Genomic DNA, 26276 nt, shown 5'->3' with positions numbered 1-26276 from the left:
ATAGGCCTTGCCTTTTTGCATTAATGATAATCTTTCAGTGGACTTAATTCCAGGTAGTCTAAACATTGTATTTCTTGGAAAAGCATAAGAAGTGCCATAATTTATAGCAAAATATTTAAAATAATAATTATCACCTTTTAAATCATGAGCATCCATGGCCCTGGGAACTTTGCAGTCATATCTTTTCTCAGTGTTGGAGAAGGGTTATTGAATACTCCCATTTCTGGAGTAGTAAATAAAATTATGTATATGAAACACTTAACATAGGGCAAGGTTACCATATAACCTTGAGTTATGTCCTTATTTCTAAAATCAAAATTTTATAAATGAGAAGTCTACTGCCAATCATATTTTCCTCTTTGTAAAACTAGTTCTAAAGGCTTTAAGAGTTTTTGTTTGTTTGCTTACTTTTGTTTTCATTAAAGTTCAGGGGTTTTACTTCGATGTACTCCTTAGATGTAGGTCTTTTTCTTTTCAATCCAGGATAGAATTAGGTAAGCCTTCATCATCTTTAAACTATGAAAATTTACTTCTATTATTTATCTGTTTGTTTTTGCCCTTCCTTGTGCTCTGCTTTCTCCTTGTGGAATTCCTGCTAATTAACAGAGTAGTGTTGGGTCCAAGGTCAAAGGAATGAGACTGATACAAAGCGAAGGTCAAGCAAAGCTTTATTTCCCGCCAAGCACTGAGAATCGCACTGACCAGCCAGAGCCATCCCTTGCAAAGAGGTGACCTCTCTCTGCCTTACAGACTAGCTTTTAAGGGCAAAGGCCATGTGGTTGGGCCTGGCCATGCACAAGTGGCCAATGAGATTGTAACACAGAGAAAGCTGCATAGTCATGCTAGGTCCCACACGGATGGCCAATTGAATTACAAATTACCCTATAGTGGATATTTGAACTAGCCTATTACCTTGGTCAGAATTGGCACCCAAAAGGCACCCAAAGGATGGGGCCCATACTCCTTGGTAACTAGGGAGACAGTATGCTCCCCCACTGATTGAATACCTCCACCTGGCCTGACCCACCCTTGTATTTGGGCTTTGGTACCTGGGACTGGTTTCCAGGCTTTGTTTTTAAGGAAGTCCCCTGGAGGGGGGCAGGGTCCCTTTAAGTTTTACTGCATAAACATGAAATCACTGTTTAACCGGATGGCATCACTCTGGCTAAATAGGCCCTTACAGTAGCTTTCCTGGATCTGTCCTCCATTTCTGTTTTTCCTTCATGATCTTTATCTATTCATGTACTTTCTTGGCATTTAATTTGGCATTTAATAAATCCTGAGTTCAATCACCCTCTCTCTCCTTCATGGAATGTGCTGAATTGTTATTTGGGTTTGAGTTCCCTTAGAAAAGATAGTGTGTCAAGATTTAGTTACCCGATATTTATTTGGAAAGAGCTGTCTCTGGGAATCCTCACAGAGGAGCGAGGAAGTAAAATAAGAAAACGGAAGAAACCTGTATAACGTGCATTCTCAAACAAGTTCAGCCTGTGAGCTTATTTCATTGAGGTACTCTGAGAAAAGAGAACATACAGATTACCTTGTCTAAGGATAAAGCAAGCTTGATTCTCTAGAAGCCAACTCTCCTAGTCACTAGTTGAGAGCTGCTCCTAGAGGGGGTTGATTCCCTGCCATTTCCTCCCTGCTAAATACGTAAGTGCGGCTATCCCTCCCGTCCAGAGCAAGCCCTCTGGCAAAAATGATGAAGTTCTAGAACCTAGGTGAGGTTCGGTGGGCTGAGGTCCAGAGCCGATGACCAAGAAAGAATTCCTGAGACATCTTTGGTGCAAAATGGTGGTTTATTAAAGCACGGGGACAGGACCCGTGGGCCGGAAGAGCTGCTGCTGCCTGGGGTTGTGAGGGATGGCAGGTTATGTACCATGCGGTTGGGGGCAGGTGAGGGAAAGGGAGGTTTCAAAGGAGTTTTCATATGCTAAAGAGGGCCTACAAGTTGCCGGATTTCGGATGTCTCTGTGTTAGATCACTGTCTTTTAGCAAGTCCTTAACATCAAGATAGTTGGGAGATTCCTGTCTTGTAGTATTGTGATCTCTGCAAGTTAACTATTTGTTTCTCGTTTAGGGCAGTCAGGGGTCAGGGGTGCCTGAGGAATGCTACACATATTACCGAGGGGAGGGGGTAGAGAGGGGGTGCAAGGTGCCAGCTTTTGCTTTGTCCTCAGCCAGCCTCCTGCTCCCTCATCAAAAAGATGAATAAATCCTGGATGCGAGAAGGTAAGAGGAGGATAGGGGCAGAGTAGCCACAGCATGGGTTACTATTTCAGTGGGTGATGGGGAAATATAATTAAAGCAAAATCTTTTTCCCAGCCCAGAAATCCTTTCCACATAGCAGTAAAGAAAGTACTTTCATTACTGAATAAGCATTAAGGCACAATGCAGTGGACATCACAGGCAATCCACTGAGAGACTGCAAAGACAGAAAGAAATCTAACTCTTTCATGTATCCCAGGAGATAGAAACCATTACATACTTGTTCTCAACATAAACAATAAGTCCTCCTCAAGTAAGAAGTCTTGAAAGGACCCTTTGTCATAGAGTTCATCCTAACTTTATGTGGTTCTTGGGGTGATTAGTGTTAGCCAGTTGGCTTCATCCCAGGGAAAAATAAACTTACTACATTTTCATGGTGGGAGGTGATTTTGCACCTTAGAGCAAGGCAGCCATGGAAGTTAGGCTTCTCAGTCCCACAGAAACTGGGAGAAGGTGGTGTTTCTATCCTGATGCTTACATTTCAAAGAAATGACTCCAAGTCCTTGAGAAATCAACTTCTAGGTAATAAAGTTAACAATAGGCCTATCTGGTCTTCAAAAGGATTTATGTCCATTTCAAAGAGAGGGGGACTTACAATCACAAGTTTTCTAAAGTAAGTGCTGTGAGAAAAAGGAGGGAAGGAACTCTCTTATTTTCAACAGGGAGAAGTCAGCCTCTTAAAAGCCTTTTTTAAAAGTTTTTTTTTTTAAAGATTTTATTTATTTATTTGACAGAGAGAGATCACAAGTAGGCTGAGGGACAGGCAGAGATGTGGGGGCGGACGTGGGTAGGAGAGCAGAGACCCTGATGCTGGGCCCAATCCTAGTGATGAGGGAACAGAAGGCTGGCTGAGGACCAAGCAAAAGCTGACACCCTGCAACCTTCCCCCACCCCCACTCCTGGGTGGGACATATGTGACATTCTTTGGGAATCTTCCAACTATGTTAATGTTAATAGCTTGCTAAAAAGGGGGAAAAATGACCTTGACAATGGCAAGACCTCTGGTATCCAGATTCTTGTAGGTCCTCTTTAGCACATGAAAGTTCTATTGAAACCTCCCTTTTCCTTACCTCCCCAACCCCATCTTATAAAACCTGCCACCCCTCACAACACAGGGGCAGCAGCTCTTTCTGCCCACGGGTCTAGTCCCAGTTCTTTAATAAACCACCATTTGTACCAAAGATGTCTCAAGAACTCTTTCTTGGTCAGTGGCTCCGGACTCTACCCCACCAAACCTACTTACATTCTAAAACTTCATCACTAGGACCCTGAGACCATGACCCAAGCCGAAGATAGAGGCTCAACCCACTGAGCCACCCAGGAAGCCCCAAAAGCCTTTTATTTTTAATTTGCATTTGTTCTTACCTTAGAAGTCATATCTTTTAAAAGCATTTTTTTTTTTTTAAGATTATTTATTTATTTATTTAACAGGCAGAGAGGAGGGCAAGAGAGAGAGAGAGGAGGAAGCAGGTTTCTGGCTGAGCAGAGAGCCCAATGTGAGGCTCGATCCCAGGACCCTGGGATCATGACCTGAGCCGAAGGCAGAGGCTTAACCCACTGAGCCACCCAGGCGCCCCAAAACCATAAAATTTTTGTGTCTGCATTTTTATCTCCTTCACTGCTTCCTAAAATGTGTTTATTCAAGTGTTCATCTTTCTCCTTCTGCCATTCAGTTGGCATGTGTTCAAATGGCATATGTTGAGATGTTCTGCCTGATTTTCTTGTCTATGGCTGCTAGTATTGTATGTCCGTTTCTCTCCACTGGGCTCCAACACTGTTTTCCAAGTGCATTCACTTCCCCTTCTCAATTCCCTCTACTGAACCTGAATGGAGCCCATTTACATCCAGCTGGATATGGAAAAGAAGAGGCTAGAGAAGCATATTTAGAAAATTGTGTTCCCAAATTGTTCTATTCCACAAATGTTTATGAGGATCTTAATTGCTAAGCAAGTGACTTTTTTAAAATATTTTTTTAAAAAATTTTAAAGATTTTATTTATTTATTTGACAGACAGAGATTACAAGTAGGCAGAGAGGCAGGCAGAGAGAGAGGAGGAAGCAGGCTCCCCGCTGAGCAGAGAGCCCCATGTTGAGCTCAATCCTAGGACCCTGGGATCATGACCTCAGTGGGTTAAAGGCAGAGGCTTTAACCCACTGAGCCACCCAGGCTCCCCTAAGCAAGTGACTTTTAAATAAATGAGGGGATACAAGTCTTTCATATGTTAATTCAAGACGTAGACCTTTGTAGGTCAAGACCAATGACTTTCTTTTTCTTGAATAGTGAAGAGCCCTTTTGTTGTATCTAGACACTCCATTTACTGTTTCAAACAACACACCTTCTAGTTTGAGAAGTTAGACCATTCTTGATGTAATGTAGAATGTATGATTTGATTGTCTTGAATTGAGGTTTATACCCTCTAGTCACTCAACTACCAAACTCAACCATAAGGAATATTCTGGCAATATCCACTTCTATGGTTTTAAAATCCTGACCTACTTTAGAAAATACCATCTTTGGTTCCACTATTTCTGGTACTTCACCCTTCATGAAACTAGGAGGTATTAGAAGGGTGTGGTGAGGAAAGATTCCCCATAGCTGAGAGCTATAACCTGGAAGAGCTCTTGCCACTTTGAATTTGAGGGGGCAGGAATTTGCAAGTGACAAACTGACAAAAACCTGAGGTGCTCTTCAGGATCAAGCCATTGCTTCTCTACCATGTATTTATGTGCATCCATTTGTATAAAAACACTTTGTGTGGATAAATTTTTGGACCACTAATTTGTACTGTCATAAAAGAATTTCCACATATGTGTATTTAAAAATGCTTTTAAATTGACAATTCAGACAAATCCTATTCAAGCCAAGGTATAAATAATAAATGTGTGTTTATTTGAACTTCTTGATGGAGAAAGCTGTGCAGACAATAGACTTATTTATTTCTAAAGAAGATTTATGTTAAAAGAAAATTCCCTGGGGCATTAAGAAGAAAAAGCCTGCAAAAAGCACTCTAGTAAATTATAACTCTGAGGATAAAATATGACAAAAATAATTACTAAAGTAAAAACCACAGCATAAAACTTGCATGTACTCTATATCATATGTTTTCAACTTTTTTTTTTTTTTTTTTTAAATTCCTGTCACTGAAAGAACTACTCCTGGGAGAATAATTGGGATTTTCCAATATGTTAACTCTCTCAACTTATATAGAATTTTGAATATTGTTTTGAATTCTGTATATCTAGCATAATGATATTTAGTGATAGTCATATTAGATTAGTGCTTATTATTTTATTACTATCTTCATTTTATAAGGAGGAATTCAAAACCTGGAATAGTAAGGTCACTTGCCCACGTTTTATGCCATTAATTGGAAGAGCTCTTCCAAAATGAAGACCCTGACATGAGCAGAACCTGGTCTGTTACGTATCATGATATATGGTCTTTCAATGGTATATGATCCATGTGACATACTGTAGACAATAAATTTGTGAGTCATTTGAAAGTTAAAATTCAAGGAAGTACATGGGGTGATGTTAATTTTTCCTTATCTTTCTAAGACATGTGAGCTCTCTGGTTTAGAGTAATTTTCAAATATACATTCTCTTAAAGTTATACATTTAAATTAACTTAATAGGTAAACCAGCATTCAACCGATGTACTCTTGCTTACATCGAACCAACAGTTAATTTGAAACTTTTATAATTATATTTTTTCAAGTGAATTTAATGTTCATTAAAAACACCCATTAACTTAAGAGTGCACTTTAGAGTTAGGCCTGCTAAATTCAAATCTCTTATTCACTGAATAATTGCAACCAAGTTACTTAGCTTCTCTGAGAAAAAAACCTTTAACTTTTTCTGAGGGTTTATAATGTGCCAGACACTGTACTTGGGATTTACGTCCATTATCTCATTTCATCTTTACATGAGAGACTTAGAGTTTCCTTATTTTGTAGATGAAGAAACCCAATCTCAAAAGAATATAGTACCTTTCTTCTACATCATAGATAATAAGTATCAGGGCTATTAATTCAAATTGAGGTATTTCTAATTCCAAAAAAATTTTTTTTTCACTTTTCATTACCCTCAGTTTCTTCCGATACACCCCTAAGGGTTCTATGAAATTAAATGACATAATGTGTGTAAAATACACAGTAGCAGCCTCATTGTAGGTGCTTAAAGAGTAACATGAATAGTTTCTATTTTTAATTTTTAATTTTCCAAGTAATATATCCTAGAAGATACTCTGCTTGGAAAGTGGCATATTCTTCTACTAAAGTCCTCAGTAGCAGGATGATGGTTACTGTGAAGGAGAGTCATATGGTGAGTCATGAAATGTTAAAGATGTGAGAAAGCTTAAGTATCATCATATCTAACATTGTCTATTATTTTTTGTTTAGTGAGTTTGTGGAACAATATCCTCTTACCCCAAACTGTTATATATAAACAGGTTTAAGTTGAGTTGATATGGTTGAGTGGGATGGAAAAAAATCCTCATTTTGTATCCATGTGGTCCATGAGACACACCTTTCTGGAACCCTCAGGGCTCCACAAAGCACCATTTGAAAATTCCCTCTCTAGTAACTTTCTTTTCTTTTGCATATGAAGAAGGCCACAACAGCAAAATATCTGATAAAATTTGCAGTTAGTAGAGGAACTACGGCAAGAAGAGATATTACACTTGGTGCTTTCTATGTCCTGCTGCAATGCACTTTCCTGGACTCGGAGCTACATAAAAGTGTCTACAGAAAAGCAGTCATTTTGGGGCATCTGGTTGGTTCTGTTGGTGAACCATCTGACTCTTGATTTCCGGCTCAGGTCATGATCTCAGGGCTGTGAGATCAAGCCCCAACCTGGGCTTGTGAGTGAAGCATGGATGCTGCTTAAGATTCTCTCTTTCTCTCTTTATTTCCTTCTAAAAAGAAAGAAAGAAAGAAAGAAGGAAAGAAAAGAAAAAAGAAAAAAAGAAAAGCGATGGTTGGTATTTGTTTGTAGGATTTTTTTTTTTTAAGATTTTATTTATTTATTTGACAGAGAGAGATCACAAGCAGGCAGAGAGGCAGGCAGAGAGAGAGAGAGAGAGAGAAGCAGGCTCCCCGCTGAGCAGAGAGCCTGATGCGGGGCTCGATCCCAGGACTCTGAGATCATGACCTGAGCCGAAGGCAGTGGCTTAACCCACTGAGCCACCCAGGCGCCCCGTGTTTGTAGGATTTTTGAAATATTTGTTCCTATACATAGAAAGCAATACAAAAAATTATTTTAGTCTCTAAGATTATAACAGTTGTCGATAAAGTATTACTGTAAATTTTGCATCATTGGGAACTTTCTGGATGCTAAAGTTTGCTGAGATTGATTTCTGGGAGCAAAGAGTAAGCACTGTACTTATATAGAAATTGATTCTCCTGAAATCGGAATGGTCTGGTAAGAACTAATCCATCTGCCAATTCCTGGGGCACCTGGCTGGCGCTGGCTGGCGCTCAGTCGGAGGAGCATGTGACTCTTGATCTCGAGGTTGTGAGTTCGAGCCCCGTGTTGGGTATAGAGATTACCAGCTGCCAGTGCCATTATGCAATAAGGTATTAAGCCAAGGAAGGTCTAGAGAGGAGGGGCTGTTGTAAAAAATTTGCTTATTCTAACTTGTTTATGAGTAACACCACAATACTCTGTTGAGTTACAACCTTCTGTTGTTTTACTCACTTACACAGACTATATGCTTGTAATAACAGAACAAATACTTGATGTGGTGTAAACTGCAATTGCATAATTATTTGCTTACAAAATAAAATATCATTGAATATACATATTTAAGACCTATACATTGTTATTCATTTAATCAGAGACATACTAAATATAATAATAATTTGGACATATTTTTCCTAAGCTAAAAATAAAGTCATATTAGTAAATATAGATCACTCCATTCCAAGGTTTCAGGACAATAAATGGTTGAGCATTTAAAGAAAACCTTAGACTGAGGGATACTTGGGTGGCTCAGTTGTTAAGTGCCGGCCTTCTGTTCAGTCTTCTTCCCAAGGTCCTGGGATTGAGCCCTGCATTGGGCTCCCTGCTCTCTGGGAGACCTGTTTCTCTTCCTCCCACACCCCTGGCTTCTTTTCCCTCTCTCACTCTCTCTCTCTCCCTCTCTCTCTGTCAAATAAATAAATAAAAGCTTTAAAAAAGAAAAAGAAAAGAAAACTTTAGCATGAGCAATAGAGTAAAGATACGGTTTGATGATAAAAGAAAAATGCAGCATGATTTTTACCCCTAAGTAATTAATTCAACAAGAATTTATTGAATATCTTCCTCATATTCTATCAGATACACTTATATATGAAGAATAATTTGGGAGATAAGAAAATGATGAAACAGATGTGTGTAAAGATAAATTATGAAATAGAATAATGATGCTGTAATCTAGGAACAAAATATTGTGCAAAAATCATAATTAAGTTAATGTAATTACAGAAGCAATTTTGAAACAGTAAAATCTCCCTTAACCTATATGTTTTTGGTTTGAAAGTTTTTTGATAATTTTTAAAAAGTTGAAAGGGGAATTCTAAAAATATAATAAAATACAATAACAATAACAAATACAATTGGTATAAACAAGTTTAGAAACTAATACCACTGACTCATGGTTTATAAAGTTTAGGATCTTAAACAATCAGATTATCATGGACATTTGGTTAACTATTTTATGGGGGAATAAATATTTAGCAATTGTGGTGAGTTGGTTAAGTGGTTCAGAGTAAAGACTACTTCTTCTGTAATTAAATATTTAAGAGAAGAAAATATATATATGATATCACATATATACATCTAGGTGAATACATAGGTGTTTAAAAAAATGATGGCTGGGACATCAACAGAGTTACTCGGGTGTTCTCTCTGCTGGTAATGTGTGCTTTTCAGGAGACACTGGAGAGACAAAATAACCCAAAATCTGGAGTAACACAAAGGAGGAATACATGATTTACCTCATATTGAGAGCAATTTATAACATTTTTTTTTTTAGAAAATTGCCCAAAGCAAGTGAATACTCTTCTTAACAAAATGGAAACATTTTCTTTAACTAGAGTCCCACTTTAAAGAGCATTCTATTTGCATGTGTGTGTGTGAGAGATAAAAAGAGAGGTGGACAGAGACAGATTCCAAAGGGTCATTCCAAGTAGCAAATGATGATCACCACTGTGACTTTTAAGGATAGTAGGGTCAATTAACTGGTATGCCCTTTATTTCACTGAGCTCCAGTAAGTTGGACTTGCAAGCTTGGGAATTAGCCCTCAATAACTAAATTACTCTCTCTAATAGAGGTGAAAATAATTTGAAATTTCCTAGGAAATTCCAAGTGGGAGGAAAGAGTAATACAAACATTAGACACAGGAAAGAAAAAAAATTAAAATTGTGTAATGAAGCAGGGAAGAACTTGTGACAAGAGAATGAGAATTTTTTGAGTTGCTGTAATGAGGTTATCAATGTGACCTCTTTGCTTTGTGCCCCTCTGATATTTTAAATGAAGTCTCCGTCACCCATAAATGATTTTAACTGTGTATATTCTAAGGTACTTTAAGACATTTTGAGTTTTACATTACAACTAAAAGTTGGCAAATCCAGGGAGCATAAGGCTGGACTCAGGATCACAACATAAGGGAACATCTAATCCTGTGTCCTCTTTGGGGGAATTTGCCTTGAGTCATCTGAACTAAGATGAAATACCCAGTTGTAAGCTGACTGAAGTCTTTACTCCAGAATGGAATGTGGGCACAGAGGGTCCCAAAGACCCTGCCCCTCTGTTGGACAAACTATGTAGGAAAATAGAGAATGACCCTTCATGAGGTAAGTTTGCTTGAGGAATACAGCATGAGTATCCATGAGAAACTGTGCAAACTAATCTGAGCTCCACCTTAAATACTTTGGATAAATGCCTTGTTTGGAATGGATGGTCCAAACAGAGGGTTAGGCATAAACAATGTGACGTGAGATCACTAGCATTTTTAGGTAAAGTCCTTCATAAAATAGGAGATGAGTAGTGAGAACCTTGAAAATAATAGTTTCACCAAGCACTGATAAGCATACAGCTTCCAAGGAAACAGAACCTTTTAGGAGGGGAGAAGAAATTCATATCATATGGGCTAAGTGCATAAGGACCTGTTATCTGCTGTAGGATACCCTGGACAGCCCAGGGCTACATGGGACTGAATACCAGGAAATTGCTGAGAGACCACTGGCTATGATATTCCATAAACTACACAGATACATCTATGGGGAAATTTGTACCTAGAAAATGTTTATTTACATTTATCATACCTATATCAGTACATACCAGTGTGATTAACCACTAGACCTGGTGTGAGATTACCTGAGTTCTAACCCAACTCCATGATTTATAGTCTCTGTAATCCTGGACAATTTTCTCTCTGTGTACCAGTCCCCTCATCAGTAGAATGAAGGAAGTAACATTATGTAGCATAAAGTATAGTTGTACATACAAAATTAGATAGCCTATGGAAAGTACTTTGCATACCCATGACCTAAGAAGCAATATTAAAATTATGATTTCAATTTCATTGCTATTACTGTAAAATGATACTTGAAAAAGATACACTGAAAATGCTAATAGTGTATCTTAAATTGTGTGGTTGTTGATATTTTTTAAGATATTTGTAGTTTGGGGGATTTTTTTCAAGTTTTCTTCAATGAACATGCTATTTTGAATTAAGAGGAAACTTTTCTAATTGTCAAATTATTTCCAAATCAGAAGCATTCTTTTGTGGAAGCTAAAATACAAGTGATAATTCCTAAGAGAAAGTTTTCTTTAAAATCCTTTTAACGATTTAACACATGAATGCAATTCAAATTAGACTCTCTTTCCTGAGATGCTATTCTCTGTAAAACAACTGGTAAAAAACTGATATGTTTTACTTATATTTTACCTTAGGGTACAACACGGTTGTAGAATGTTTGGGGATATGTAAAATTAGATTCGATATTTGTAATGACTTTGTTTTGAATTTCTCATGTTTAGCAGCTAATAATTGCACTTGAAATAATTAGCTCGTGATTCCTTTGTAATAGCTGAGCACCATAAATCGTGTTCTGAAGGTCAGCGGTTTAAGTAAATATCCTCAGTGGAACAAATGTACCTTTTTCATGGAAGATTAAATAATATCAACTGAATGTGCAGTCTTTTAAGCAGAATTCTAAATGACGTCATGCTGATTCACCTTCTAATATGTGCATCTTACATTCTTTTGATTTAGTCCCTGTGCCCTTTTCTGTGCTTTCATTAGATGGAGAACCAGTCTTCTGTACTGGTAACTTCGGACCAGTTCATGTCAATTTATACCCAAGATTTTTCGCTACCATTTCTAATTCCTTTTTTTTTTTTAAGATTTTATTTATTTATTTGACAGACAGCGACCACAAGTAGGCAGAGAGGCAGGCAGGTGGGGCAGGTGGGGTGCGAGAAGCAGGCTCCCCACTGAGCAGAGAGCCCATGCTTCGGGGTTCCATCCCAGGACCCTGAGATTATGACCTGAGCTGACGACAGAGACTTAACTCACTGAGCCACGCTGGTGCCCCTACCCTTTCTAATTTCTTAATCTTTTTCTTTACTTTTCTTGCTGTTATGTCCTCCTTTTTATTTAGTGTAACCTGCCACGATACTATGATCTTTGTTACAAAACACACAAAAAGCTAATTGGGCAGAAACATGAAAACACTACTTACTGCCCCATTCATAATCAGCTTATCAAATAATGAATTTACTGCAAAGATAAACTTTTTTTCCCTCAAAATACATTTGGAACTCTTGTTTAAGAAATACCTCCTGAGTTTATTAAATTACAATAAATGTACTTACTGGTTTCTGGACATTGGTGCGATTTGGAATGGCTGTGGTGTCTGCCCAGAGACAGACTTGGAGCTTCATGTTACAAATCCACTGGGGGTATAGTCTTGGGTTTTTTTTGTTTGTTTGCTTGTTTTTTCTTTTTTGTTTTTTGTTTTTAAAGATTTTATTTATTTATTTGACAAAGATCACAAGTAGGCAGAGAGAGAGGAGGAAACAGGCTCCCCGCTGAGCAGAGAGCCCAATGTGGGGCTCGATCCCAGGACCCCGGGACCATGACCTGAGCCGAAAGCAGAGGCTTTAACTCACTGAGCTACCTAGGCGCCCTTGTAGTCTTGTTTTTGAAAATAAAATCTGGACGTTCTGGCAGACAATGGCTAGCTATTCACAAAATTAGATTTAATGAATAGGTATGATTTTAACTAGCCCTAAATGAAGACTGGGTGCAAAGATGGCTTGTTGTCATCCAGTCTCCATTCTCACTTGTTTCTGTCATAAATGAAACCCTCACACTGAGTCTCATGGCTGCTCAGTCTGAAACCACATTTATAGCTTCCATTGCATCGGGCCACCATGTGACTACACTTTTACCAAAGAGATGAAGAGCAGAGATGATGTATGAAACCTCTGGTATGTGTCCTTGACATAAGACTTTTGCTGCTACATTTCCTTTCCCTGGCCCCTGGAGCAGAATTTAGAAGTGATGGTAGACAGCCTCCTTCGTCAACAAACATGAGAATAATGTCCTCGGGGCCGCTAGAGTTAAGAGAGGGGGAACCAGGATCCCTGGATATGACCGCAGACAAGAACCACCTGTTCTTCCAGTTACTCACCGCTTAGACGTCTACTTCAGAAAGAAAACTCTTCTTCGCATTTGAGATACATTTATTTTGGTCTTTCTTGAAACAGCCCGGCAATATTTTAAAATACTACTTGAGAATGTAAGAAATAATACTTACTGTAAGAAATATGTGTAGCATTTTTAGATTACGAAATGTCCTTCACTTTTCTCAAAATCCACAAAATCCTGGGACCTCACTATTATTATCGAAGTTTGACAGGAAGAAGCAAAGACCTGGGAACTTTTGCCTGGGTGGTTCAGTCTGTTAAGCATCTGCCTTCGGCTCAGGTCATGATCCCAGGGTTCTGGGATCGAGTTCCACACTGGGCTTCCTGCTCGGCGGGGAGTTTATTATCTGCAAAATATTACTCATCAGACACAAAAACAATCCTTTTCTTCCTCAATATAGTAGTGTACACTCAAACTTTAAGGCATTTCTGTAACTTCTTTTCAGGGGTTTAGCATTTTCATTTAGCTGATTAAAATCCACTGTAGATGATAATTATGCCAGCTTTTTAGAAAAATCATTCAAACACTCAAAAATGATTTTAAAATCTTTAAATGGCTTGTACCAGATTTTTATTTCTCAAAGGGTTTCTACTTATGGAAAATTTGCTTAGATTATGCCCTTTTGTCACAATCTCAGTAAATGTTAAGTCAATGCAAAATGGGTGGATTTGTATTTCTAAAAATAACCTCTTTCACAGGAAGAAGAATTAAGGAAGAGTGGGGAAGCCAAATATGCCCACTTGAGTGATGAACTTCATGTATTAATTGAAGTGTTTGCTCCACCTGGGGAAGCTTATTCACGAATGAGTCACGCATTGGAAGAGATTAAAAAATTCCTGGTTCCCGTAAGTGTCTTTCATTTTTCACAAAGATGTTTCTCATAACTTTTTTTTTAAGTGCGTCTTTGATCGTCACTGACTTTTTAGATAGAGAGTCATGTGGCAAACTAGTTATTTGTGGAGTTGATAAGAAGGTAAAATAAAATAGGTTATATCAAACGATTAGCACAGGACCTGGCATGTTGCCACATACCCAAGGTTTGACCGTGTCCTCCATACATCACTAGTTCACAGTCAGGAAGAAAACGACCATTGACACATAAACACAAATATGTAATTGAAGTAGTGTGCTTTTCTCTTGTGTCTGAATCACTTGGTAGTTGACATGTATTCTTGGTAATTTTTCATTAATAGAGAAAGCATTTGTAGGTACAATGCGGGGGAAGAGATTAGATATGTAATATTTGCAACAAGACAATGACATTACTTGAAAATATCAAATGTACTGTTACGTGACATTATGCCAGGTGCAGGCTCATTATAAAACATAATGTAAAGTAATCAATATTAATAGAGCCAGACATTTGTTGACATCAAACAAAAATTGGAAAAATAAACTCTTAGCACTCTATGAGAGCAACAGAGATTGTTCATTTAGTAAGGCAGCAAATTCAGGGCCGCATATTGGGTAGAATTCTCTGCTGATTTTCTAAGAAATAGAGGAAGGTTAAATGAATGAAGTTTTTATAAAAGTTGACAATTTAGCATTCTAGGAAGAGGTCATTCAAACGGAATTGGCGCTGGGGCTTAGAGCTGGGAATAAAATAATTGGAAGAGAATGCTGAGTCAGGTTTTCTGGAGTGCCTGGGCAGAGGAGCAAGAGAGTAGCTAAGATTAATCTGTTCAATGAAGAAACACTGTAGATTTCTAAAGTAAGCAATAAACACAGAGGAAATGGTAGGTAAGATTCATTGATTGGCAATGATTTTGAGAATGGGAAAAGAAAAAAAAAACAGAATTTCAGAACATAAAAGCATCAAAATCTAGCCACATAATGTATTTATGTGCCCAGCTTAAAAATTTCTGTCAAGACAAGGTTATGGAGCAGTCCCATATCACACTGATTATTTCCTAACTTTATATGCACACAGAATTTCTGCACAATTTATTTTTTGGTGCTTATCAGAACACCTTCCTAAATAGATCCAATATTTCATAAGCGTGAGGATGTTATGTTCTCTCTTCCTTTTGCCTCCAAACTAAATGCCTCGTGCTGTTGGGTAAGCAGTTTTACTATACTTAGATCAGGCCTCTAGTGATATAGGTGGTGTAGAAAAAGACTAGGACTACCTACATTACTAACTCATTTCATGCCTGTAGACAAATAATTTATGTTCTCAGAGCTTCAGCTTCTTTAAAAAGAAGATAATTATAACTGATTGACCTCCGTCACAGTTATTGTGAATATTAAATAGCATAATGTATATGAAAGGACATAGAAAATTATCAAGCAACACTTAAATGGATGCTTTTAATCTATTTTATTGTTATAGTAGATAGAATCTTGGAATGACTTCTTGAGGTTAAATATGTAAAATGAAACACTATATAAATGCTACATATATATTGGATCTAAGTTGTGGGCTAGGTTAACCCTGTTTTATTATAAATGCCAGTGATACATCTCCCCTATTTCTAGACCTTGTGATACGTGTAATCATTTCATGTGTAACTTCTCCACGGAAATATAGACCCCCTGAGGGCAGGGCTGGCAGTGCCTCTTGTATTCCCATCATTTAGCATCGTGCATGGTGCAATAATTATTTGTTTGGGAGTCTGACTGATGGAATGGTAGATTAATAGGCACCAAGAGTGATGCAGAGATATAACACAGCTATTTGGGTCAAGGTGAAAGCATAGTATCCCAAAATTAAGATGCTTTAGATATACCCATGCGGATGAGAAAGGAAAATCTCACATTGACCCATACAACCTGTTCCTGCCCACCTCTGGGATTTTTCTCTCTGCCTGGCCGACGGCTCCCTCTCTCTGCTCCAGACGTGCGACCTTCCTGCTCATCTCGTGCTCCAGACTCTCCAGGCTCACTTCTCACTGAGGGTCTTTAAAGATTCTTCGCCAAAATACTGACAGCTGTCATTTAGGTTGCCGCTCATGTTAGCAATGCAGGAAATTCCTCCCTGATCACACCGTCTAAAGTCACCTCCCTACATTTGTACAAGCCTATTATATTTTGCTCACAGTATCACTGGCCCCTTAATTAACACTGCAGTTTACTGTCTTCTCATGCTTTGGCCCTCTTCACTTACTTAATTTTCCTCATAGCTTTTATAACCTGTTCTATATCTACACACATAAAATATATATTACTTATTCATTTATTGTTGGTTTTCCTGCTAAAATATAATGTCATGAGGGTGGGCATTATTGTCTAGTTTTACTGCTTGATTCCTTGTTTTGAACTATGCCAGACACATGGGAGCATGTAATAAATATTTTTTGTATGGGTGAATAAATGATTGAATGAATAAGTTTTTGTTCTCTTTTAAAAATTTTTTTAAAGATTTATTCATTTTGGTGAGAGAGGGAGCATACCAGTGTGGAGAGGGGCAGGGGAAAAGGGGGGAGAGAAGAAGTCCTCTCACTGAGCCTGGAGCCCAAGGCAGATCTTGATCTCACAACCCTGAGATCTCAACCTGAGCCAGAACAGAGAGTCAGACTGACTTAACCACACAGATTGCCCCTGAATAAGTTTTTTAAAAAAATAAATAGGAGCACCTGGGTTGCACAGTCAGTTAAACCTCCAACTCTTAGTTTCAGCTCATGTTGTGATCTCAGGGTTGTGAGATCAAGCCCCATGTTGGGCTAAGTGTGGAGTCCGCTTAAGATTCTCTCTCCCTGGGGCGCCTGGGTGGCTCAGTAGGTTAAGCCTCTGCCTTCGGCGCAGGTCATGATCCCAGCATCCTGGGATCTAGCCCAGCATCAGGCTCTCTGCTCAGCAGGGAGCCTGCTTCCCCCTCTCTCTCTGCCTGCCTCTCTGCCTACTTGTGATCTCTCTCTCTCTGTCAAATAAATAAATAAAATCTTAAAAAAAAAAAAAGATTCTCTCTCCCTCCCCCTCTGCCCCTCCCCACCCATGGTCCATCCCCCAACTCATGCTTTCACTCTCAATAAATCAGTAAATAAATAATTAAACATTCTGATCTCTCTCAATGTTGTATTAGCTAATTATACAATCGGTAGAAGTCCTACTTGATAAATTTTTCCCATTTGCCTTATTTGCCTCAGCACCAAGCAAAGGATGGCAACTGTCTACTTCATCTTTCACTGGAACCACAGGGAGCAAACATGAACTGCCAGTTCTTCTTTTATTATGAAAAAGTACTTGGTGATCCAAGTTTCTTTTGACATTCAATATTAAAGTCTATAGAAATGCTAACATATCAGGACATTAAAATTTACAAATACAATAGGTGAAGAATTATAGCCAGTAAAAGGTATGCTAGAATGATATAGAAAGCTAATGGAGAATAAGACTACCATCTAATTCCTCTACAAACAGAGTGTCTTTCCATGGTCACAGTTTTTATCCTGCATGTATCCAATGTGCCCTATATCTGGAGGTTGTAGTTGTTCGAGACTGCTAACTTCGGAACATACAACATGTCATGAAATGTCTGAATGCTGTAAGCTATTGGAAAGCAACGCTGTTTTAGTACTTTGAATGAATTGTTAAGGGCAAAAGAATTATTATTACCTAGGGAGAAAATTTCTAACTTGCTGGTCTCTCCATGCAGTTACTACGGTCTTATCAAAACAAGTAGGGTGGCATGTCAATAAAACATCAATACATTGAATTCTCCTAATTTTTAATCTCTAATACTTAGAGCAGATTCTCTATTAAAGTTTTCATTTATTGCTAATTTGTCTTACAAATACAGTTTAAGCCTATTAAATCATTTGACAAATAGTGACAAAAAGGATTTAAAATCCTAAACTAATATATGTTTAGATAATGGTAAAGGCTTTCACTTTCCTTTATCGTCTGTAAAGGAGTAAACAAATGTCATTATTATCATTATTACATTTTATAATACTCCTTTCTCTTATAGTTCAGGCACTAAGCATGCCATCTATGGTTGCGCAGATCGCCTCCTACACAATGCTAGGGAACAACATTTACATTGTAGTTTATGAATGAGACCCCCTGGGATCCCTGAGTTCAACTTCCCTTTTTCCAAACCCTTGTCAGCAGATTACTTTAAAATAATGACACTGTATTTCATATTTCTACAGGCTAACTCTCACCTTCAATTAGGTTGAGCTAGTAAATTATACGAATGCTTAATAATTAGCTCATGATCAAAGCATAATACGTTGTCTCAGAATTTATGAGGGCCTAGCAAAATTCTGCTCGTTGAATGTGAGTTTATTAATTCTTTCATAGAAAAGATGAAAAGATGGGTTTCCACACCAACCAGGAAATTAGGTTTAGGTCACAGAGAACAAAAAGATTACTTTGTTACTGGCTCAAGAGTTAGTTGTTGACAGAATTAAGAGATTACAATACTCATTTCTACCAAGCCCTGTCATGGCCCCAGAATTTTTCTCATCATAGTGTGCTACACAGAACTAAAATATCAGAGTTGACAGAATCTGAAAAGTGCTTGTCATACCGGGATAGGTCTCTAATGATCATCGCTAGAGGTTTTAGCGCTTAAAGAAAAGGCATTTTATATATATACATATAGGTAATATTCAACATAGAATACAGCATATTGTACATTAGTAAGAGAATACAATACATTAACACAATTCACAGAAAAAAAAAAGCATCATTCTATATTATTTCTTTCCTACATCAGATTGGATGTGCGTCTTGGCGACAGCAGTGATGCTTGAAATGGGGCAATTAGGGCATATTATATCATTTCAGGTTTGGGATTAGAAACCTGTATAGGAAACCTCTCAGGAGTGTGCTATGGAAGAAAAGTAAATGCTTTTCCTCTTTAGAGTAAAAGCAAAGAGAGGACATTCTTGCCTTCTCTTTCTCAAAGACTGTCATCCTAGCTCTGAAATGGGAAAATGACACTGATCATTATTAGCAATCACACAGGGAAGTAGATACAAGGAAAATAGAAAAGGAAAGCAGAGTATTTTCAGTCTAGGAGATGGAATGTCTAGACTTTCATGCGCTGAAAAAATTTTTATAAAGTTTTGAAAGATTAGAAATATAAGAACATATCCCTGAAATTCATGTTATAATTTGATAAGAAGTAAAAATTCAGTCAGAGTATTTTTTGCAAGTGAAGATGTAGGGAAAACAATGTATTAAATAAAAAACCCACCAGCCAGCAAAAGTAATGATAATTGGTGCAAGACCTATAAACAAGGTGGAGAATGCAGATACATTCTGGGGAGCAGGTGGCCGGAGTTCAGCATGTATGGCAACAACATCTTACAGGCAAGGTAATGATCAGCAATAGCATAAAAAAAATAAAGTTCAAGGTAGAGAGGGAAACAGAATCCATAACCTGGATATCATTCCCTCACTGCTGTGGTTGTTGTTAAAATGTTGCCAAGAGTTTCCTCAGATTGCTTCCTTCAAAACAATTGATTCTCTTTTCTTTCTCATAATTAACCATATTCTAATGGTGTGGTAACTAATAGCACTAAGCAAAAAGCCACATGTATTCATGTAATTATTACTTGCTCAGAAATGCTTCCTGTATTGCTATAGTACTAGGATAATATTCTGATTGTATTTGGAGACATTTGTAATCAACTCACATTGAGTATTTTTTCTTATCTGATAAGTTGTAATAGATAATACAGACCTATGACTTACAAATAATTCATATGACTTGTAAATAATTACAATTATTACTTAATTAATTAGAATAACATTAATTATAATAATATATAATTAATTAGAATACCACTGTAATAATATAATTTTTATTATTGTTGAGATAAAGCCACTTTAGTGACCTTAGTGACTGGCTTAACCCGGAAAGCAGATAAAAAGAAGAAATGGATAACTACTGAGTTTGATTTTCTACACTCCTCACAGTACAAATAATCAAATGTTCACTTTATGAATCTAAGGCAAGAATGTGATCATCTCCTTTCTGTTTTAAGAAACAATTTATCACTAATGATTTCTGGGCTCATTTGACGTCAGGGATCTCAATTCTTCAAGGCCACTCTTTTCAGGAGTTTTTATTGCTTTTTTACCCAGTATCTTTCTCCTGTTTCTTTCACCATCTGGATTTCATCTTGATGATTTACTTCTTCCCCATTAACTGGCATTAAATCACAAGAACTGCTTTTGCAATACCAAATGTAGTCATTAGCATGAAGGTTTAGCATCATTCCTAAGGTTATCTGTGTTTTTAAAGATCTGTGGTTCTTAAGGATACAGGTTTGATCTTCCAGGCAAAAATCTTCACCTCTTGGAGCACCTGGCTGGCTTAGTGGAGTGTGCAATTCTTGATCTCAGGGTTGTGTTTTCAAGCTCCATATTGGGGGTAGAGATTACTTAAAAAATAAAAATATCTTTAAAAAAATCTTCACCTCTTAACGTCTTCTGATTCAAGTATAATGGAATTCGTAGAGGATCAAATAGAAATTTTATATTGTATTCAGAACATTTACTGAATGCTAATCCTGCACTTGTACACAGGTACATAACAAACATATGCCAATACTGATCTGAAAATACTTTTATAGCTGGATGCAACTTTAGAAGACTCATGATTTGGTACAAAAAAAGAATTTGGTGCAAAAAAAATGAATCACAGCAGAAAAATAACTCAAAGATCAGAATCTGCTAAATAAACGTATAATTTTAACCAAGTCAATAATTTAAGTAAGTAGTATCAATGGTGTAAATAATGCAAGGCAGAAGATTTGTTTATATTCAATTCAACAAATATTTCTAAATATCAAATATATGCTAGGTGTGATTCTAGGAATTTGTGTTACATGCCACTGCCTGTGTATTTAATAACCTGAGAACTATCTTCAAGATTTAAAAAATAAATATTATGGAGACAGATTTAAGAGAGAAAGGGAAATGAGAGACCAGGTTAGATAGTAAGGACAATATGGACAGTAGTATGACGGACCAGGCAATTTTGATCAAACGGAAAGTGTTAATTCTAGACTCAGCAAAATCTTGTCTCCTAAGAGGGGTTCAAGGTGGCAGTGTAGGAAGATCCTGAGCTCACAACCTTCTATGGACACAAAAAAATTTACCACCACATGTGGAATAATTTCCTCAGGAAAAAAAAATCTGAAACCTGGATGACTAAGCCTTCACAGCAAATAAGAAAAAGACTGTGTCAAAATAGACAGAAGAGGCAGAGGCAATCCTCAACAAAATATTAGCAAACCATGGTCTTCCCAGGAAAACCCCCTTTCCCTGCCTAGGCACAGCAATCCACAGTTGGGATCTCAAAAATGCAACTCTTTTCCCTGAAAAGGGAGGGGTCTATGCTCCACATCAGGTACCCAACCCTAGATTCTGATCAGGACAGAGGAGCCCCCAAGAAGCCTGGCTTTGAAAATCACCAGGAATTATATCCAAGAAAACCATAGAACTGTAGGAAATGTGAGAACCCACTCTTAAAGGGCTTACACATAAACTAACTTGTCCCACAACTTAGCTTAAAAACACCAGTTGGATAAGCACTTGGACCATGTGTGAAGGAGACCCACTTACTAATTTGGGGTGTCTGCTGGAGAAGCAGGAACTTGTTGGGATTCTCTCTGGGACAGAGACACTAACATTTGCCATTTTTGTGATCTCATTCTGACTTGCTAATACTAGCACTGTCAAACACTATTTTGGAAATTTCCTCTAGCCTGTTAGTGCTAGGAGACATGGTACTTTGAAATATAAACAAAATTGGCAAACTTTTAGTTAGACTCACTAAGTCACTAGATAAAATAGAGAAGACTCAAGTAAATAAAATCAGAAGCGAAAGAGGAAAATTACCACTCATATCATCACGTTGATACCAAAACTAGATAAGGGCACAGCAAAAAAAAAAAAGAAAGAAAGAAAGAAAAGAAAATTATAGGCCAGTATCCCTGATGAACATAGATGTGAAAATCCTCAACAAAATATTAACAAATTCAGTAATACATTAAAGGGATCATACACCATGATCAAATGGGATTTATTCTAGGGATGCAAGGATGTTTCAACATCTGTAAATCAATCCACATGATACACCACATTAACGACAACAACAAGAAAGATAAAAATCAAAAGACAATTCAATAGATGCAGAAAGCACATTTATAAAATCTAGCTTCCATTTACAATAAAAACTCTTAACAAAGTGGGTATAGAGGAAAAGTATGTAAACATATAATTAGGCCATATATGACAAACCCACAGCTAAGATCATACTCAGTGGTTGAAAATCTGAAAGATTTTCCTCTAAGATCAGGAACAAGACAAGCATACCCATTCTTGCCACTTTTATTCAACATAGTATTGGAAGCTATACCCAGAGTATTAAGATAAGAAAGTGAAATAAGAGCTATTCAAGACAAAAAGGAAAGGTAAAACTGTTACTATTTGCAAATGACATGGTACTATATATAGAATACCCTAAAGTCTTCACCAAAAAAAAAAGGTGTTAGAATAAGTGAATTCAGTAAAATTGTGGGATACAAATTAAATATACAGAAATCTGGCAGCTCTATACACTAGTAACAAACTATCAGAGAAATTAAGAAAGCAATCCCACTAACAGTTGCATTATAAAGAATCTTAGGGTAAATTTAAGCAAGAAGGTGAAAGACTATAAGACAAAGTTGAAATAAAATGAAGACACAATAAATGGAAAGATAATCTGTGCTCATGGATTAGAAGAATTAATATTGTTAAAATGTCCATTCTAAATTCCAGTTGCATTTTTCACAGAAGTAGAAAGAATTCTAACATTTGTATGGAACCACTGAAGATTCCAATACCCAATGCAATCTTGAGAAGAAAGAACAAAGCTAGAGGTATCACAGACTCCTTGATACTACAAAAGGTGTCATACTCTCTACAAAGCTAAAGTAATCAAAGCAGTATGGTATTGGCATAAAAATAGATCAGTGAAATAGAATTAAGAGCCCTGAAGTAATCCCACAAATGTATGGGCAATTAATTTATAACAAAAGAGCCAAGAACATCTAATGGTGAAAAGATGAACTCTTCAACAAGTGGTACTTGGAAGACTGGACAGTCACATGCAAAAGAATGAAACGAAGTCACTATCTTACACCATAGGCAAAAATTAACCCAATTGATTAAAGACTTGAATATAAGACCTGCATACCTAAAATTCCTAGAAGAAAAAATAGTGATAAGCTTCTCGACATCAGTCTAAGCAATGTGGATCTGATTCCAAAGGCAAGGCTAACAGATATAAAAGTAAATGAATGGCACCAATTCAAACTAAAAATAAAACTTACCCGCAGAAAAGGAAACCATTGTCAAAATAAAAAACCTACTAGATATTTGCAAACCATACATCCGATAAGGAGCTAATCTCCAAAGTATAAAAGGAACTCATACAACAACAAAAACCCAAACAACCCTATTAAAAAACAGATGATCTGAACAGACTTTTTTCCAAAGAAGACATACTAATGGCCAGTTGGCACATTAAAAGATGTCCAATATCAATAATTCTTAGGAAATTTCAAATCAAAACCATATTGAGATATACCCTCACACCTGTTAAAATGACTATTATAAAACAGACAAGAAATAACAAATGTTGGAGAGGATGTGGAGAACAGTGAACCCTTATACACTGTTACTGGGAATGTAAATTGGTGCAGCCCCTATGGAAAACAGTAGGGAGATGTATCAAAATGTTCAGAATAGATCTACCATATGATCCAGTTACTCCACTTCTGAGTGTTTATCTAAAGAATATGAAAATACTAATTGAAAAGATATATGCACCCCTATGTTTATTGCAACATTATTTACAATAGCCAAGGCATGGAAGTAACTTAAGTATTCATCCATGGGTGAATGGATAAAGAGAATGTGTTATATGTATATATAATGGAATATTAGTCAACCATAAAGAAAAATAAAATCTTGCCCTTTGCAAAAACATGGATAGACTAAAGGGTATAATGTTAAGTGAAGTTAGGCAGATGGAGAAAGACAAATACTATATGATTTCACTCATGTGTGAAATCTAGAAAACAAAACAAATGAATAAATAAAATAATGCAAAGACTCGCAGGTAGAACAGATTGATTGTTACCAGAGTGAAAGAACGTTGTGAGGTGGGCAAGACTTGTGAAGGAAAGAGGTCAGTTGTATGGTGATGGGTGGTAATTACACCTTTGGTGGTGATCACTTTGTAACATATACAGATGTCAAATTACAGTGTTATACACCTGAAACTTACATAACATTATAGGCCAATTTTATCTCAATTAAAAAAAAAAAAAAGAAAAGAAAAGAAAGGAAAAGTCAATTGCTGACACCACCACCATACAGATAAGAGTCAGTTATGCAGCCAGATGAAGAAAGTTCGAAAGATAAAGGTAGAAGAGGAGATCAAGGTGAAGGGGCTGTGGAGTAAAAGAGAGTGTGTTTTGATTAGTTTCTTGAAGGTGTTGATAACCCCCAGTTAGAGTCTACCTCATAGCGATTATCTTTTAAGAAATACAAGAAAAATGTAGGGAATGGCATATTCTAAAACTGGATATTTTACAAAATTATGTATTTCTGAAATATATCTTCAACTTCTGTTCTAGCAATTAGTTTTTACTCTTCAAACAGCTTATTTTGCAGCTATGTAAGATACAATGTAAGCTTATTTTGAATTGCTCTTCTTTGATTAACTGATCTCATTTTACTTTCAGCAAGTTGCAATGGGAAATGTATTGACAGTTTTCAAACCAGATATCCAGGGGACTTGGAAGGATCCCTACTCTTCTAAGAAATATATCTTCTATCTCATCTCTAATCTTTTTTCTTTTTTTTCCTGGGCCCTTTCTCTGTTGCACCCAGCCTCTCCACAAAGCGTGTTAAGGATGCATATACAGGTGACCCCTGTACAATGTAGGAGTATGGATGTCAACCCCACCCTGCGTACTTGAAATTCTGTGTGTACCTTATAACTCCCCCAAAACTCAATTACTAACAGCCTACTACTATTGAAAAGAAGCCATTTCATGAGGTAGTCAATTAACACATATTTTGTATGTTTTGTATATTATATACTACATTTACAATAAAGTAAGCTAGAGAAGAGAAAAAGTTAAGAATCATAAGAAGATTAAGAATCTTTAAGAAAATCATAAAGAAGAAAAAAAAATTTACAACACTGGGTCGAAAAATGCATACATAAGTGGGTTCAAACCCATGTTGTTCAAGGGTCACCTGTATAATTCCTTAAAATACAAATAGAAGTGGCTTACTGGATGGCCTGTACTGGATATGGTACAAATAGGAATTGGTTTTATTTTTCTGTAATTAGTGTTGTTCTCCCTCTCTATTCATTACTAACAGCATGAACAAATCACATAGCTTTCCACTCATTCTCCTATTAGAATCTTAATTTACGTAGTTCAGGTTTTAAGTCCAGTTAGTTCCAATTTATGATTTCAATTTCAATTCCAGTTCAAACCTCCTCCCCAAATTTACAGTTCGGGGAGTAGCAGTGGGGGAAGGAGACACGGTCTGCTCATCTATCTCCTCCTACTTTTTCCATATTCGAGCTTCTATCGCTCCCAGAGCTTTGTGAATGGTCTTGACAGGTGAGTTAGGAGGTGATAAGAAATTAGAGAAACATGGGTTATAAAACTGGTCCTGTGGTAATCTGGTTAATTTGAAACTATTTCAGTTATTTTCCTCAGATGGGATTTATGGATAACAGATAGAGGAATTCCTGCTGTTCCTCAAGTAACTTGCTTTCTCCCTTTCATCCGGTGATGTCTGGGAGGAGGTGTGTTTTCACATGCAGTCCTTTCTCTCCATGGTGTCTTGATGGTATTCTACCATCTTCTTGCTTCCAGGACTTCAGGTGGGCTTTGTCCTGTGTACCTAATTTCTCCTTTCTCTCTGAGAGCTGGAAGGATTATTTTACCTTGTCTTGGAACTGAAGAATTGTACCAAAATATGCGAAGGTTGGGCCCTTTTCTTATCAACCCCGTCTGAAAATCAGTAAGCTCTTTCAATTGGCCGTGGCATTAGGTCTTCCTTTCAGGGAAATGATCTCCCTGTTATTTATATATTTTCTTTTCTCTGTATTTTTCCTTTCTCTTCGTTTGAAACTCCTATGGCGTATGGCAAGTCTCCTGAAATTTTTTTTTCTTCAATTGTCTTTTTCTATCAATTTGCATCCTCTCACCGTTTTGCTCCTGTGTCCCAGGGGATACCTCCTCCATGGTATTCTAAGCTACAAATGCAAAATTTAGCAGTGACGATGCTATCTTCCAGTCCCTTGAATTGTTTAGACGGAACCATGTAGATA

At 37.1% G+C, this 26276-nt stretch overlaps 1 protein-coding gene across 1 annotated transcript in view; it reads left to right on the top strand.

The window, feature by feature from the left end:
* Positions 1 to 26276, top strand: part of KHDRBS2 (KH RNA binding domain containing, signal transduction associated 2) — a 574896-nt gene that overhangs the window by 286030 nt on the left and 262590 nt on the right. The window contains exon 4 of the mRNA XM_044253624.1: positions 13666 to 13812. Within this exon, the coding sequence (XP_044109559.1) occupies positions 13666 to 13812 (147 nt within the window). The remainder of the gene's footprint in view (positions 1 to 13665; positions 13813 to 26276) is intronic.

This window comes from Neovison vison, chromosome 1, assembly GCF_020171115.1.
Source record: "Neovison vison isolate M4711 chromosome 1, ASM_NN_V1, whole genome shotgun sequence".
Taxonomy (NCBI): Eukaryota; Metazoa; Chordata; class Mammalia; order Carnivora; family Mustelidae; genus Neogale; species Neogale vison.
The sequence above is the reverse complement of the archived record's forward strand: the minus strand, read 5'-3'. Positions and strand labels throughout refer to the sequence as shown.